The sequence below is a fragment of the Pleurodeles waltl genome, chromosome 9, assembly GCF_031143425.1.
Source record: "Pleurodeles waltl isolate 20211129_DDA chromosome 9, aPleWal1.hap1.20221129, whole genome shotgun sequence".
Taxonomy (NCBI): domain Eukaryota; kingdom Metazoa; phylum Chordata; class Amphibia; order Caudata; family Salamandridae; genus Pleurodeles; species Pleurodeles waltl.
In genome coordinates, this window is record NC_090448.1 from 476,078,026 (window position 1) to 476,093,572 (window position 15,547).

Here is a 15,547-nt window from a genome sequence, read left to right on the forward strand (position 1 = left end):
GCCCCACTCCAATTCAAAACAATTTGCCACACTCCAATCCACACCTTTCTGCCCCATCAACTCTAATCCAAAACAATATGCCCGCCCCACTCCAATCCAATCCAAAACCATCCTCCCCATTCCAATCTGCTCCAATCCAATCCAAAAAAATGCACCCCACTCAAATCTACCTCATCCAATCTGTCCCACTCAATCCAAAACAATCTGCCCCACTACAATCTAAAACAGTCCTCTTCACTCCAATCTGCCCTTCTCTAGTCCAAAACAATCCACTCCAATCCCCCCATTCCAAAGCACCTCACCAATCTAATCCACCCACTTAAATCCATTCCACCCCACTCCAATCCACTGCAACCCAACCACTCCAGCCCAATCCACCCACCCCGCTCCAATCCACCCTAATCCACCCAATCCAGTCCAATCCACCATTATCCACCGCACTCAAATCCAGTCCACTCCACCCCAATCCAAAAATTCCACTCCAAACCAATCCACCCCAGCCCAATGCCCCAAAATCCAATCCACACCACCCCAATTCAGTCCGACCCACCCTACTGCAATCCACCTCAATCTGACTGACTCTAACCCACCCCACTCAATCCAATCCACATCACTCCAATCCAGCCCACCCCCCTGCAATCCAATCCTCTCCAATCCACCTCACCCCACGCCTATCCAATCTACCCCACTCGATTCCACCCACTCCATTTCACCCCACTCCAATCCACCACAATCCAACCCACCCCACTCCAATCCACACAATCCAATCCCCATTTCAAACCACCCCACTCCAATCCAGTCCACCCTATCCAGCCCACCCCACTCCCATCCACCTCACTCCAATCCACCCACCCCATTTTAAACCACCCCACTCTAATCCAATCCACCATATCCAGTCCACCCCAGTCCAATTAAATCCACCTCATTCTACCCCAATCCACCCCACCCCAGTTCAATCTACCCCACTCAGCCAAATCCATCCACCCCTCCCCACACCAATCCCCTACCTCACTCCAACCCAATCCACCCCACTCCAGTCCACCTCACTCTAATCCAATCCACCCCAAAACAACCTAACACCAGACCTACCACTCAAATCCAATCCACCCCATCTACTCCACCCCACTCCAGTCCAACCCGCTCTAATCCACTTAACCCCATTTCAATTACAATCCACCCCATTCAAAACCAATCCACCCATCCAATCCTACCACTTCAATCCACCCCACTCTAATCTAACCCACCCCACTATCTCAATCCACTCCACTCTACTCTACTCCACCCCAACAACACTCCAGTCTACAACACTGCCACTGAACTCTACTCCCCTCTGACACTCTACTCCTACTCCATGCTATGGCACTCTACACCAACAAATCCAACCTAGAACACACTACTCTACGACACTCCATAAACCTTTAGCCAAGCTGAACAGCAACCACATTGGTATACAACGTGGCAAAAAAAAAAAACATTGCCAAAGCCAATAAATAGCTCTTGTATAGGCGAGACCTATTGGCTTTGCTAATGCTTGTTTAAACAGCGACTGTACACAGCACACACAGATGACGTTCATAGTTTTCATTCTATTCAGTGGAGATGAGAAACGGTAACCATCGTGCACTCCGGCTTTTAAACAACCTTAGAACAGCACGTCCCAGTACTTCTTTGAAGGGAGTGCGACTGGAAGGTACCTCAATCACCTGGCAGCTGTACAGTACACGGTGTTGGGGTCGCAGGGATTTAATGAGGCCCAAGCTAGCGTCTGTTTCTCAGAATAGAGACCAGTTGTACCTCACACAATCAAAACACGAGATGTGGTCAGCGGCCATCAGCATTTACTGTTCTGCATTCCTTGACAGGGATCCAAGCAAACGTTGGACCTTCCTCTCGAGAGGGATCACTGCCGACTCCACAAACAAAAAAAAAGGTCATCAAAGTTCAAATCTTAGCAAAGGAAAAGGTACGTGACAATACAACAGGGATCTGTTAAAATACATAGAATGACACTTTTTACTGCGTTCGCCTTTTTAATCGGTTGCTCTGGAATACACGGATTTCATTTTCCCCACAAAAACAAACGCCTACTTTGTAAATATGTTTTCAACACATTGAATAAATCAGCGCCATGTATGTATGGATGGATGGATGGATGGATGTTTCTGTTGCCGTTTGCACCTGCCCGTGGGATACAAAGTAAAGTTAAATATAGTTAATGAACGAGAAACTTGGTAGTGCATAACATGAACAGGCACAGACGTAGCTGCAAAATAGACTCTTTTTGTAAACTTTTATTCCTGTATAATGTATTAAAATGTTAATTGGACTGTAATAATACTACTAAAACTACTAATAATATTAATATTAATACTGCGGGTGACTAACCTGAGGGCGAGACTGCCACCTGCTGGACGAAATCTTCAAATTTCTGCCACCGAAGGCCAGCGCTGGGCAGAGCACTGCAGTATAAAGTGCCTTTGTAGTCCAAACACCAAATATATTTTTCGGAGACAACCATGCTGACTATTCCATAACCAGGGCCGCTGTAACCCATCCAGCTCTCGGCAAGCTAACAAGAAGGTGAAAAGAACACGAAATAAACTTTGTGTAGAAATCACAAAATGTACAACTATATCTCGTCAGGTGGCTACAAGTTACTCCACTGAGTGCCACTACGGCGTCATCACTTCTTAGATCAACAACTACACTGAGCCAGCGCATTAAACACAGAATCTTAACCATAACCTTCCCTTTAACCATACCCTTCTCTCTTACTCTAACCAACAATGATGCATTTTACAGTAACTTGCTTATATATACATGGGCTTAGGAGATATTATATTTCTACACACACACATATATATATATATATATATATATATACATACATACCTACCTACCTACCTATTGGCAGTCCCCAATAGGTACTTATATTTAGGACCTAGGTTCAAAGGGGAAAGAGTTTTTTGTTTTGCAATAACTTCGGCGCCGTTTGAGGAATCTTCAGGACATTTTCAAAACCACTACTCCACTTACTTCAGCTGCTGTCTTGAAAGTTTCAGGGTGATTCATCAAGCGGGGGCTGAGAAGAAACACATTTTTCACCATGCTCTTTCCCATAGGGATTTTAGATGCAACAAGAGCCCGAACCATTGGACAGAATTACACCAAATTTGGCAGAAAGCTAGATCTTGGTCCAGAAAGCGTGCTTTTTCTAATATGGTGTAACTCCGTTCAGTAGTTTCAGAGAGATTAAAGAAAAAAATATATAGATACCTAGGGAAGAGTATCCTACATGGAGCCAGCAGTCACTGTGATTATATTTAATTGGCTGCCAACACTTAAACCAGGAAGTGATGCCAGAAATCTTAGGACTCTGACTCAGCCAAGTCCCAAAAAAGAAGTGAAAAGGGGGCAGGGTAGGAATATCCTGAACCCTAGGCCTGGTGCCTTGATCCCCAGGGACACCGCCAGGGCAAAAAAATGTGTTTTTTTTTTTCATTTTTCACTCGAAACTGCAGTGGATCTGGAGATTTTTTTTTTTTAAGTTCAGGCACTTGTATATTTATCATCATCCGAGTGGGCAAGGTCCAGGGGGCATACATTAATTTAAGAAAATCAGAAGGGGCGCATATGGCCCCCTCCCCAAGAGCACTTTGAGCCTTGGGGACTACCACCTCCCTCAGGTTTATTTTTAAAATGAATAGGAGCGGGGGTGCACAGCACCCCTCTTTTGGCCTTTAAAGGCCCCAGGGACCATCATCTCCCCAGGAGGGCCTGGGGAAAATTGTCAACTCTAATATATGAGGGGATAAATCCTCCCTCCCTCACGGTTCCAATGCCCATGCATGTTCAGCACCTTTTATTGCACTTCTGTCATTTTAGGTGCTACAAATAACGGAGGTTACCATTAGCCAATTTAACAATACTAGAAGTAGGGAACTCAAACTGACTGAACGATGAAGTGACTTTGGCAGGATTCAAACAAGTGACTTACAATTAATCGCATGTCTAACAGTGAATGTTTAACTCATCAAGGCATCCTGACCTCTTTCTCATTCTAACCCATTATATTTGAGTGAATGCAGAGGAATGTAGGTAGTGAGGAAAGGTCTAAACTGGACAACAGTGGCAGCTTAGCATTTTTCATATGTACATGTTAACTCCAAATACTTTTACTAGATCAATGCACAGTTTTAGGTCAGTGAATTTATTTTGACAGGATTAAAAAATTGCATAAAAAGTTATGACAAGACATTTATGTGAATAACAACAACACAAGAGATAAGGTGACATCTCTAGGGATGTCCCATGTCACTCCCATCCTACTTTAGTCTTTGTGGATTAGGTCTTCTTACGAGTGTGTAATAATCTGCTTGATTGCCAACATCAAAGAAATTCAAACACACAAAAGGTGGTAAAAGGATGCTTGCAAAAAGTCTATCCAATGGCAGTCGCTCGGGGTAGCATTCAAACCCATCCTTTTTTTGCCCACCATACCACCTCAGGTTAGACCCAGCGATAACAATGAATTGGGATACTCTCTCGGGTAATTACCAGTGGCTGAGTTTAATTCAACCATCCCATCCATTACTCTTTTGCATACTTTAGATTAAAAAATTTACATCACACTGCTACTGACTTATATCACATCACAGAAAACGATGCCAATGAAGGGGGTACTAAAATGTCAAAACACCGGTCATTTTATTAAAGCAAAACTAATAACCTCACTAAATTAAGCACATTATCAAAATGACAATAAATAATAAGTGAAAGTGTTCACGTTAAAAGTACAAAATACCTTAACTCCCAAAGGCAAAAATCAGGCCTGAGGCAGTACAAGTAAAACAGTCTCAGGGAATATAAACATCAATGGGCCCCATACAGTGTATGTATTAATGGCCTGGGCATTAAGTGCATTGTGACCCCAGTAATTGTATGTGCCAGTGTACCCAGCCAGTGTATGGATTGGTTACCCCAGGCATCATTTGCTTAAGTGGCATCAATGGCTGCAGATACTAATAAACAACAAGTGTCTCAGAAACATGCATCTGCGGCTCTAGGCAGCATTACGCATACACTGCCCAGACATTAAACACTTCCTTGATTCTAGACAATAATGAGCATTAATGGTTCTAGTCACTAAATATCAATGGTTACAGTCAATGCATGCATTAGAGGCGCTAGGTAGTACATACGACAGTAGCACCAGGCAGTATATATCACCCGCATCAGGCAATATCTACACCAAAAAGTCCAAAGAGTAATCAATCAACAATGGCCTCAGACAATGTATTCATCAATGGACACAGGCAGTGCAAGGGTCAATGACCCCAAACAGAATGGGCAGCAATGGCCACAGACAGTACTGGTTAGAATTTTCAATTAGCAACATGAATTCCTGTACTCCAACGAAGTCCACAATGTTTTCAATATACGTGGCAATGGCTCAAATACAATCAAGCTGCATAGATCCCCTCAATCATCTTTTACCAGGACAGCTAATGAAGCTTGTCTTAACACTTTTGAATAGGTTCAACAAAGGAAGTTTGATATTTAACAAAATTTAAGTCAATGTAATCCTTTATGCTTCATCTGATACAACACGTTCATTACTTTACATATTCAACATCATTCAGCCAAAGAGTTTTGTCCTCCTATGACGTGGAACTTCCTCAGAGCAGGTGTGAGTTCGTTGGGTAAATAATGCAATACATATCTGCTGCACCATTTAAACATCCCTGGTTATTTGTTCCTGCCATGCACTTGCTCCGAGGAAAAGGGCTAATGCATGCGTAATGCCTGGAAAGCGATTTCAACTGAATCAACCCTGGTAAACCTATTTGGGTAAAGCGCAAGTGTAGTCGAAGTCCTGAGTATGCACATGTAGGAGGCTGGCCTGGCTTGTAGTGGGTACCAAGGGGTACTTACACTCTGTACCAGGTCCAGTTATCCCTTATTAGTGTAGAAAAGGTGTCTAGCAGCTTAGGCTGATAGAAAGGTAGCTAGCAGAGCAGCTTAGGCTGAACTAGGAGACATGCAAAGCTCCTACTATACCACTGTTGTCATATGCACAATATCATAAGAAAACACAATACACAGATATACTAAAAATAAAGGTACTTTATTTTTATGACAATATGCCAAAAGTATCTCAGTGAGTACCCTCAGTATGAGGATGCCAAATATACACAAGATATATGTACACAATACCAAAAATATGCAGTAATAGCAAAAGGAAGTAATGCAAGCAGTGTAAAGTTACAATGTATTGCAATAGGTGCACATAGGTATAGGGGCAACACAAACCATATACTCCAAAAGTGGAATGCGAATAACGTATGGACCCCAAACCTATGTGAGCTTGTAGAGGGTCGCTGGGACTGTAAGAAAACAGTGAGGGTTAGAAAAATAGCCCACCCCAAGACCCTGAAAAGTAGGTGTAAAGTGCACCTATATTCCCCAGAGAGCACAGAAGTCGTGATAGGGGAATTCTGCAAAAAAGAACAACACCAGCAATGCAACCAAAGTGGATTTCCGGGCGAGAGTACCTGTGGAACAAGGGGACCAAGTCCAAGAGTCGCCACAAAGTCAAGATTGGGCAGATGACCAGGAAATGCCAGCTGAGGGTGCAAAGAAGCTGCCACTGGATAGTAGAAGCTGTGGATTCTGCAAGAACGAAGAGGGCTAGTAACACAGGTAAGAGCCTATCAGGAAGAGTCTCTGACGTCACATGTTGGCACTGGCCACTCAGAGCAGTCCAGTGTGCCAGCAGCACCTCTGTTTCTAAGATGGCAGAGGTCTGGAGCACACTAGAGGAGCTCTGGGCACCTCCCCTGGGAGGTGCAGGTCAGGGGAGTGGTCACTCCCCTTTCCTTTGTCCAGTTTCGTGCCAGAGCAGGGCTGGGGGATCCCTGAACCGGTGTAGACTGGCTTATGCAGAGATGAGCACCATCTGTGCCCATCAAAGCATTTCCAGATGCTGGGGGAGGCTACTCCTCCCCAGCCCTGACACCTTTTTCCAAAGGGAGAGGGTGTAACACCCTCTCTCTGAAGAAGTCCTTTGTTCTGCCTTGCTGGGCCAAGCCTGGCTGGACCCCAGGAGGGCAGAAACCTGTCTGAGGGGTTGGCAGCAGCAGCAGCTGCAGTGAAACCCCGGGAAAGGTAGTTTGGCAGTACCCGGGACTGTGCAGGAGACCCGGGGGATCATGGAATTGGGGTGACAATTCCATGATCTTAGACATGTTACATGGCCATGTTCGGAGTTACCATTGTGAAGCTATACATAGGTAGTGACCTATGTATAGTGCACGCGTGTAATGGTGTCCCCGCACTCACAAAGTCCGGGGAATTTGCCCTGAACGATGTGGGGGCACCTTGGCTAGTGCCAGGGTGCCCACACACTAAGTAACTTGGCACCCAACCTTCACTAGGTGAAGGTTAGACATATATGTGACTTATAAGTTACTTAAGTGCAGTGTCAAATGGCTGTGAAATAATGTGGGCATTATTTCACCCAGGCTGCAGTGGCAGGCCTGTGTAAGAATTGTCAGAGCTCCCTATGGGTGGCAAAAGAAATGCTGCAGCCCATAGGGGTCTCCTGGAACCCCAATACTCTGGGTACCTCAGTACCATATACTAGGGAATTATAACGGTGTTCCAGTATGCCAATGTGAATTGGTGAAATTGGTCACTAGCCTGTTAGTGACAATTTAGAAAGCAGAGAGAATATAACCACTGAGGTTCTGGTTAGCAGAGCCTCAGTGAGATAGTTAGTCATCACACAGGGAACACATACAGGGCACACTTATGAGCACTGGGGCCCTGGCTGGCAGGGTCCCAGTGACACATACACTAAAACAACATATATACAGTGAAAATATGGGGGTAACATGCCAGGTAAGATGGTACTTTCCTACAGCACATCAATGACAGTATGAGCATCAATGGCCCTGAGGAGTATGAGCATAAATGTCCCAGACAGTGCAAACATCAATGCCTCCAAAACATGCAGTACCGGCAACAAGGGCCTCAGGCCTCAGGCAGCAATGTGCATCAATAGCCTCAGACATCTGTACAATCTCACCAGTCATGCAGCAAAATGATGGGACTGTCACTCATTTTGTATCTGTAGCACCAGGCAAGTCACAGGCAAGTCACAGCCCACATGAGCGATGTAGAGCAGTGTTCTTCCGCAATGTGTTCTGGCACATACATCCTTCATGCTCTGCACAGCCCATGACCCTCCCTACTGATAACGGATGTGCTTTAAAAGAACTGAACACGCTTTGTAACACAAGGTCGACAATAATTTAACATTATAAGCAAGTCTCACAGTTTTCTGTTTTCACTAATTTATACAGATAAATACAGACAGAAACAGTGTGTTTTTGTGTGTATTTATTTTTTAAAGTGAAAAAATAAAGAAACCTGGTCATCTTTTATGTGACTCTTCATACTGTCGTTCATGATTTCCAGGCCAATACCTGAACAGACAGAAAGCATGGGAAGAAAATAAATAGAATGAGATTTCCTTAAATAATGTCGCGTATCAGAATATATTTGTAGTATAATACTAATATTTACCTTTAGGTATATTATTTTGGTAAATTTGGCTGCTCAGTTTGCTAAAACACGACAGGCATCACAGTATGAGTGCACCTTTATCAGTTAAATAAATGTGGAAATATATGATTTTACGATTTCATTTATTCATAAACCACAACATAAACATGGATAAACAGAGATAAAAATGTTGAAAAAAATAAATACCAAAAAAGCCGGGAGCCTTAATTATTATAAGCTATACTTCAGTTTCTGTTGAACTGAAGGGAAGACAGGCCCATTCTGAGACGGCTGGCATTCTAAACAACTCAAATGCACACTTTAAATACTTTGTCATATGTGAAGAGGTAGTCACGTTTGGAAAAGTCCTCATTAAAAGTAGACAAACCCAGTTTTACACACCTCGAACAGAGGCAGGGCAACATAACATATGTAAACTCATTGGTATCCTGAGAGAAAACTAATTCAAGCATAATGCCATCTGCATATTGTTAGTCTTCTCAATGTCTATTATGGTCGCTACAAGAGCTTGGATACTCTCATCTTACCCACTAAGAAGCAGTCTAGTATTCTGAGCAGACAGTGAGGCCAATGGATAATTTTCTCTTTTAAAGAAAAAAGTGGTAGATTGGCTATAAGTTAAGTGTTCCAATCTCAAGCAGGAGGTTTTTGATGCAATTAATAATCTTGCAACCGAGGGGCATGAAGCTGATCCTGTCAGAAAGCAAAGTCAGAGATCGATTGACCATTCTGACAAGGCAATAGAGGGGACAGGCAAGCAACACAAGGCCCCCAAGCAAGAGTCCTGCAATGGAGTACCAAATAGGTGGAGTTGGACAGAAGTCGTTAATATGGGGTCTATTTTAGGAGTTTTCCAGAATTCACCCTTACCAATAGTAGAGTCTATACTAGCAATAGTCAAAGTCAGCACTATTGAACTCCAAGAGTTTCTAGTTTCCGTCAATGTACTTGCTCATGAGATTCAGGCAATCCGGAACACAAAATGCGTTCTAGTTGCATATCAACAAATGACTACTATCAGTGTACATCTGCTTTAATAAGACATCTTCTCTTTCTGATGTTTCATTGCACCGTGGTCACTGTAACAGTATTGTTCTTCTGTTATATTTCCACTGCAAGTTCCAAAACAGCAACTTTGAATCTACCAGTGCAATATGGTCACCGTAGTAACTCATGTCATAACTATTTTGCTACAGTTGCTAAAATGCTGTCCCTAATATATATTTTGCTCTATTTAGAGCTCATAAGATGATTGCTGCAATATAATTTTGCACATACGGGCATGTAAAGCATAATACATTGGATCTGTTTAAATTAAAGGTTGTGGGAGGCAAAGCCATTTAGGCAGCAGGGTTACTGCCATTCCTGGAAACTGCAAAAGGGATCTATTTTTGTGTCGAGCGACAGCTTTGAAACTCAGTTGGGGTTCAAGTGTGCTACTTCCTTTGGTGATAGAAAACACAATCACCTTGGGAGCAGCCTACTGATCATCAGGCCCCAGACGATGCCTACAATTCACAGGTGAGTTTGCATTTTCCTCTCCTTGGTAAACCTAAGAACTTCCAAGATGGTGATGGGGTGGCATTAGCAGCAGATTGGGCGGTCCTCCTCAACCCGACCCAACGGATGAGCAAGATGGCAGAAAAGGCTACAAGAGAGCACATTCCAAGTCACCTGGCAGGTCTTGCAATGGGAAGATCGATTTTGCTACCATGCACAGTTGTAGCACTGAGAAGCGTGGGACAGGGGACTACTCAGGACGGGCTGGGTCAGGTGGCCTCTACACCTCCTGGTCAAAATGTGGAGCATTGATTTCTCTCTGATGGTGATAGCTGGCTTTCTATACAGACTTTTTAAAATATTGGGGTCCTGTGACTTACCCACTGGTTGCCTTATGGTTACACAGTCTGGAGAGGGACCACTTATGGTCGATCTGGTAGGTTCTAGACACTGACGCACATTAGTCAGACCAGTAACATCAGAGAAGAGTCTGGTCCTACATGGCAACATGATCCACATATGCTAAATGTATGTCACCTAGAAGCGCTGTTGAGTGGTGCACGTGATGATCACGGGATTGTGTTCTACTCTTGGACATTTCAGAGTTTTTGACTGTGCTGCTACACCTGTGTATCAGGACTATTTGTGCTTATTCCTCAATGTAGTTAGTCTTTTGAAAACATTAAGGGAGTAATAATGATGAATGTGGAAAGCAGGGGCGGGGGGGAAGGTTCTGGGGTTGGTGGTTAGGAAAACACTGGTGGAGCTGGCCACAGCTGGTATATTGATGGTGGTCTCTCCACTCCTATACTTTCATTATAAATAAAGTTTCATCTGCATTACCTTGCTTGCCATCAACTCTCGAACACTAGTGATAAGCTAACAAGTCAGGAGTTAAGGGGGTTGGGAGTCAGTTGAAATGTTGTCTATCTGTAGTCAAAGCCAGAATTGAAAACAAGGAGGCTGTTTTGAAAGCCTAAGATGGATAGATGTTATGTGAGTCTGGAATCACCCATGCTGGACAAAGGAGGGAACATTATTTGTCTGGCAATTATTGCATCAAGAGGAAATGCAGACAAGCTATTGTGTGCTTGAGCGAATAGTGCATGGAGTGGCATGCCACCATTGCTGTTCCAGGTAAAGTCAGTTTTGGCACGTGTGATCAGGTGACAATGTTTCTCCACTGTTAAATCATGTCATCTTGTCGAGCCATGCTTATAGCGCGTGTCGCTTGTGCAACCACCAGTGTATGCTTAGAGGATCTCTGCCTTGCGTATGCGCTCACAACATAAAGTATAGATCTTGTAAGGACCTATTGGTAAACTGAATGAGTTGTGAGTGTAAAGAGCTACAATCTGTTATCATATTGGTCCCAAGATTAAGAAATACATTGGCAGGGGATTGGCCGATAAAAAGTGAAACTGTGAAAAGAAATGGTCTACGGTGACTACAGTTTTTTAATGTTAGTTTGCGTTTTGTCCAAGTGCAGACTAAAGAGGCTACATTTTCAAATTTCTTGTGCTTGGCAGTTAGTTCTTGTTTTTCCACAGACTCCTTGCCTGCTTCAATTAGTGACTATGGCATCAGTGCTATCTTCTCTTCCTTTTATACATTGTGCTGGAGGAACTCGAAGGCATGGGAAGAGTGGTTTGTGGCATTTATGGAGGTCGTGGAAGGGAAGAACTGTTCTACCACAATGAAGCTGTCCACGCTTAATCATAGTTTGGGTGAGGAAGGGGTGAAGGAATTTAAGAATTTACCATCATTGGAAACGCTATGCGTTTTGATTATGCCAAGAATCAGATGGGTTTGCAATATGGTGAAACTGTTCATTTTGTTGGGAACATTTTAAATTGTAATCGATAAAACAGAACAAAAATACAGTCTACAGATGAGTAAAAAGCTGACCTAAGGTCGTTAGCTGCCAAGTGATTTTAAACACATTAATTATGATCAAGTATTAAGAGATCAAATTGTGATAAAGCCAAGAACAAGAAGGTGCAAGAATGCTTCTGGGCATGTGCTGACCTATAACATAATGTGCCTGTGAATGCTGCTCAAAGGGATGGAGAATTCATAAAGGTGCATAGAGGAGATCAGGAGTACTGATCCAAATAGTAGTGCTATTCTCATGAGAATTGGTATGATGAAAAATAGAAGTAGTGACTTCATGAATGTGGAAAGCTGGTCGAACACAGTGCCATAGTCTGCATTATGGTCATCTGGGAAATTCCAGACCATGAGCTACCACAGATCAAGTATGCCATAAGTGTAAAAGGAAGAAATATTTTGGACGGGTGTGTAAAGTTGGAAGTTCCAGTACGGTTCATTTAGCTGCTGGAAATATGGGGTGGGTGGGGTCTCCCAAATCACAAGTTGTGCAGAGAATTAATTATGGTCGAAAGCAAAGTAAATTGCCATATACTCAGATCAAAATGGGTAGGTTGCACATGCATCTCATGGTAGACTATTGTGCATGGTACACCATAACTGGAATGTGTTTAAAAGTAAATGACAAGAAGAAAATCTAGTACCACTTATGCATGTCCAGGAGCATAAATAGCCTTAGAAAGGTGAGTCCATTCTGGATTGCCAGATCTGGAAGAGTTGGGCATTAAATAGATCCTAGGACAATCCATCAGTGTACATTGTTGAGGCAAATGAGAGAGAGGAGAGTAAATTGGATTAAGTTGACACTCTCAAGGAAGAATTCAGTACAATTTCTGAAGCAAGCTAACAAAGATTAAAGGGTTTAAACATTGCATAGTTTTAAACTAGTGCTCATAAGGGATAACATAAGAAATGCTCATCTTCAGATACCCCAGAAACTGAAAGAAATGTTAGGAGATTTGTGTAATAAGAAAATAATTTAACCTGTAGTAATAACTGTATTTCGACATTGGATTCAACTCATCAGGTTGAATTACATGAAGATTCAAAACACCTTAATGCTTTGCAATCACTCCGCAAGCGTTATTTCAATATAAACGCATGCGATTTGGACTGGCAAGTGCATCTTCTCTGTCTCAATGCTTCATTATAGTAACAATGAAAGGGATGGAAGGAACATTAGCATTACAAGTTGACATTCTTGTCTAGCAGACAGACTACAATCAGCATGACTACAACATAAGGGAGATCTTGAGTGTATTAACTGATAAAGGGTTGACCTTGAGGTTGTATAAACGTAAATGTGGTTGCAGTAGGGCAGACTATTTGGGCCATAACATTTCTGTAAGTGAAATAAAGCCGAAGTCCAACCATGTAAAACTATTCTATGAGCACCATCCCCTAAATTCAAGGAACTACTGAGTTCGTTTTGGGGGTCAATAATGTTGTATTCTGAATTTGAGGAAAGGGAGCAGAAGGCTGAAACATTTAGGAACCTTTTAATGGAAAAAACATTTGGTCTGAGTGGACTGATGAACAGGAGTTGGTGTTTGGGAAATTAAAGCAAGAGGCAAGTGCGTCTTTCTTTTTAAAATCTAGCTATTTTTAAAAGGGAATGTTTCATACTGGTTGGTACCAGCAGTTTGCAATGGGAGTAGTACTAACGTAAAGGAAGGCAAGAAATAATGGATTGTATCATATGTTCACACAGTAAGAAAGAGGCAGAAAATATTGATTCTGTGGTCAATTACAAGTTATTGGCATGTAGGTGGGCAGCTTAACAATGCAGGACGTATGTTCAGGGGGCGAAGTTTGTGATCAGAGCCCGCCACAAGCCTCTTGTGAACATTCTACCACCGGGGAGAGGAATAAAGGTTAACAGCTAGATAGCTAGACTGGTAGCGAAATTACAAGATTGCATTTTACTACTGAGTATATGACTGAAACGAATAATATTCATGCACAATGGTTGTCAAGATGCCATTTGGAATTTGAAGATGAGTTACAAGTCAGTGAAACCTTACAAAGCTGAGTCCCAACCCTTAGAGGGTACTCTAGGGTCTTGGAGGAGGCTTGTCATTGATAATTTAATTTTTGTGTAGTTCCACCTAGGTAAGAAAAAAGTGTACAGAGTTGTTAGGGTAGCTTGCTAGTGAAAGTGACCTAAGATATGAATGGTAGGGCCAGCATATGGGCGGTGAGGCCGCACCGGGCGCTGACCTCCAGGGGTGCGCTGTGTTTAGCAATAACTTCAGAAACTTACGATTTAAAATCACCTGCTGAAAAGTTCCTTGTGCTCCAGCCTTCAGGAAATAATTAAAATGTCAAGATACCTCTTGTGATTAATGTTCCTGCTAGGGAGAGCGATGGGAGTTTGCCTAGTGGCAGCTTTAACTCGCCATAAAGTAGCACAGAGGGTTAATATGCCTTCTGCAAAAAACAGAACTATGGGGCATATTTAAGAAAACTTTTCTTGCACCCCTTAGCGCCCCCTAACGCCACCATGTGAACGTCATATTTAAAATATGGCGCACCATGGCGGTCGTTAGGGGACTAGTGTCAGAATTTTTTATGCTAGTCCGGCGCTTTGCAGGATTAGCATAAAAAATGTTGACGCTAATCCTCCAAAGCACCCAGAGGCCCACTGTAACCAATGGAAGCCTACTTTTAATGCCACCTCTAAGCAGGCGTTAAAAGTGCCGGAAAAAAATTACGCAAAGAAATCCATCAGATTTCTTTGCACCATTTTTTTGCCCCCCCCCCCTAGCGCAGGGATAATGTAGCACTAAGGTTTACAAAGTGGAATTTGTAAATATGGTGCAGCGTTTTTGGCCTTTTAACGCCACATTAGCTTAAAAAAAATGACACTAACGTGGCATTAGAATGGCACCAGGAGCTCTTAAATACTCTCTTACGGGGCATATTTGAAAAAAGTGACGCCGCACACAGTGCTGCGCCACTTTTCTTACACCCCTTAGTGCCCCCTAACGACCACCATGTGTTCGCTGTATTTAAAATACGGCACACCAAGGCGGTAGTTAGGGGACTAGCGTCAGAATTTTTTACGGTAGTCCGGCGCTTTGCAGGATTAGCATAAAAAATGTTGATGCTAATCCTGCAAAACACCCAGAGGCCCATTGTAACCAAAGGAAGCCTCCTTTTAATGGCTGCTCTGAGCAGGTGTTAAAAGTGCCGGAAAACAAATAAGCAAAGAAATCTGTCAAAAATTGTTTGCGCCATTTTTTTGGAATACTTCCCCCACCCCCCCCCACCACCAACCCGGGGGAATACCACCTTTGCATACATTATGCCTGGCACAGGCATAATTTAGTGCAAAGGGATACAAAGTGGCGCAATTAATGCATTGTGCCACTGTGTAAATATGTGTTTTTGGCCTTCTAACGCCACATTAGCATTAAAAAAATGAAGCTAATGTGGTGCTAGAATGGTGCAAGGCAGGGCCAGCTTTTGGGTGGTGCGAGCCTTGCGGCTGCACTGGGCTCTAACCTCAAGGGGGCGCTGTGTTTAGCAATAACTTCCAAAACTTGCGATTTAAAAGCACCTGCTC

General features: G+C 43.0%; 1 protein-coding gene across 1 annotated transcript in view; it reads right to left on the reverse strand.

The window, feature by feature from the left end:
* The window catches only part of TECPR2 (tectonin beta-propeller repeat containing 2), a 657,145-nt gene that overhangs the window by 333,795 nt on the left and 307,803 nt on the right, over positions 1 to 15,547 (reverse strand). Inside the window, exon 11 of the mRNA XM_069207305.1 lies at positions 2,386 to 2,569. Coding sequence (XP_069063406.1) covers positions 2,386 to 2,569 — 184 coding nt within the window. The remainder of the gene's footprint in view (positions 1 to 2,385; positions 2,570 to 15,547) is intronic.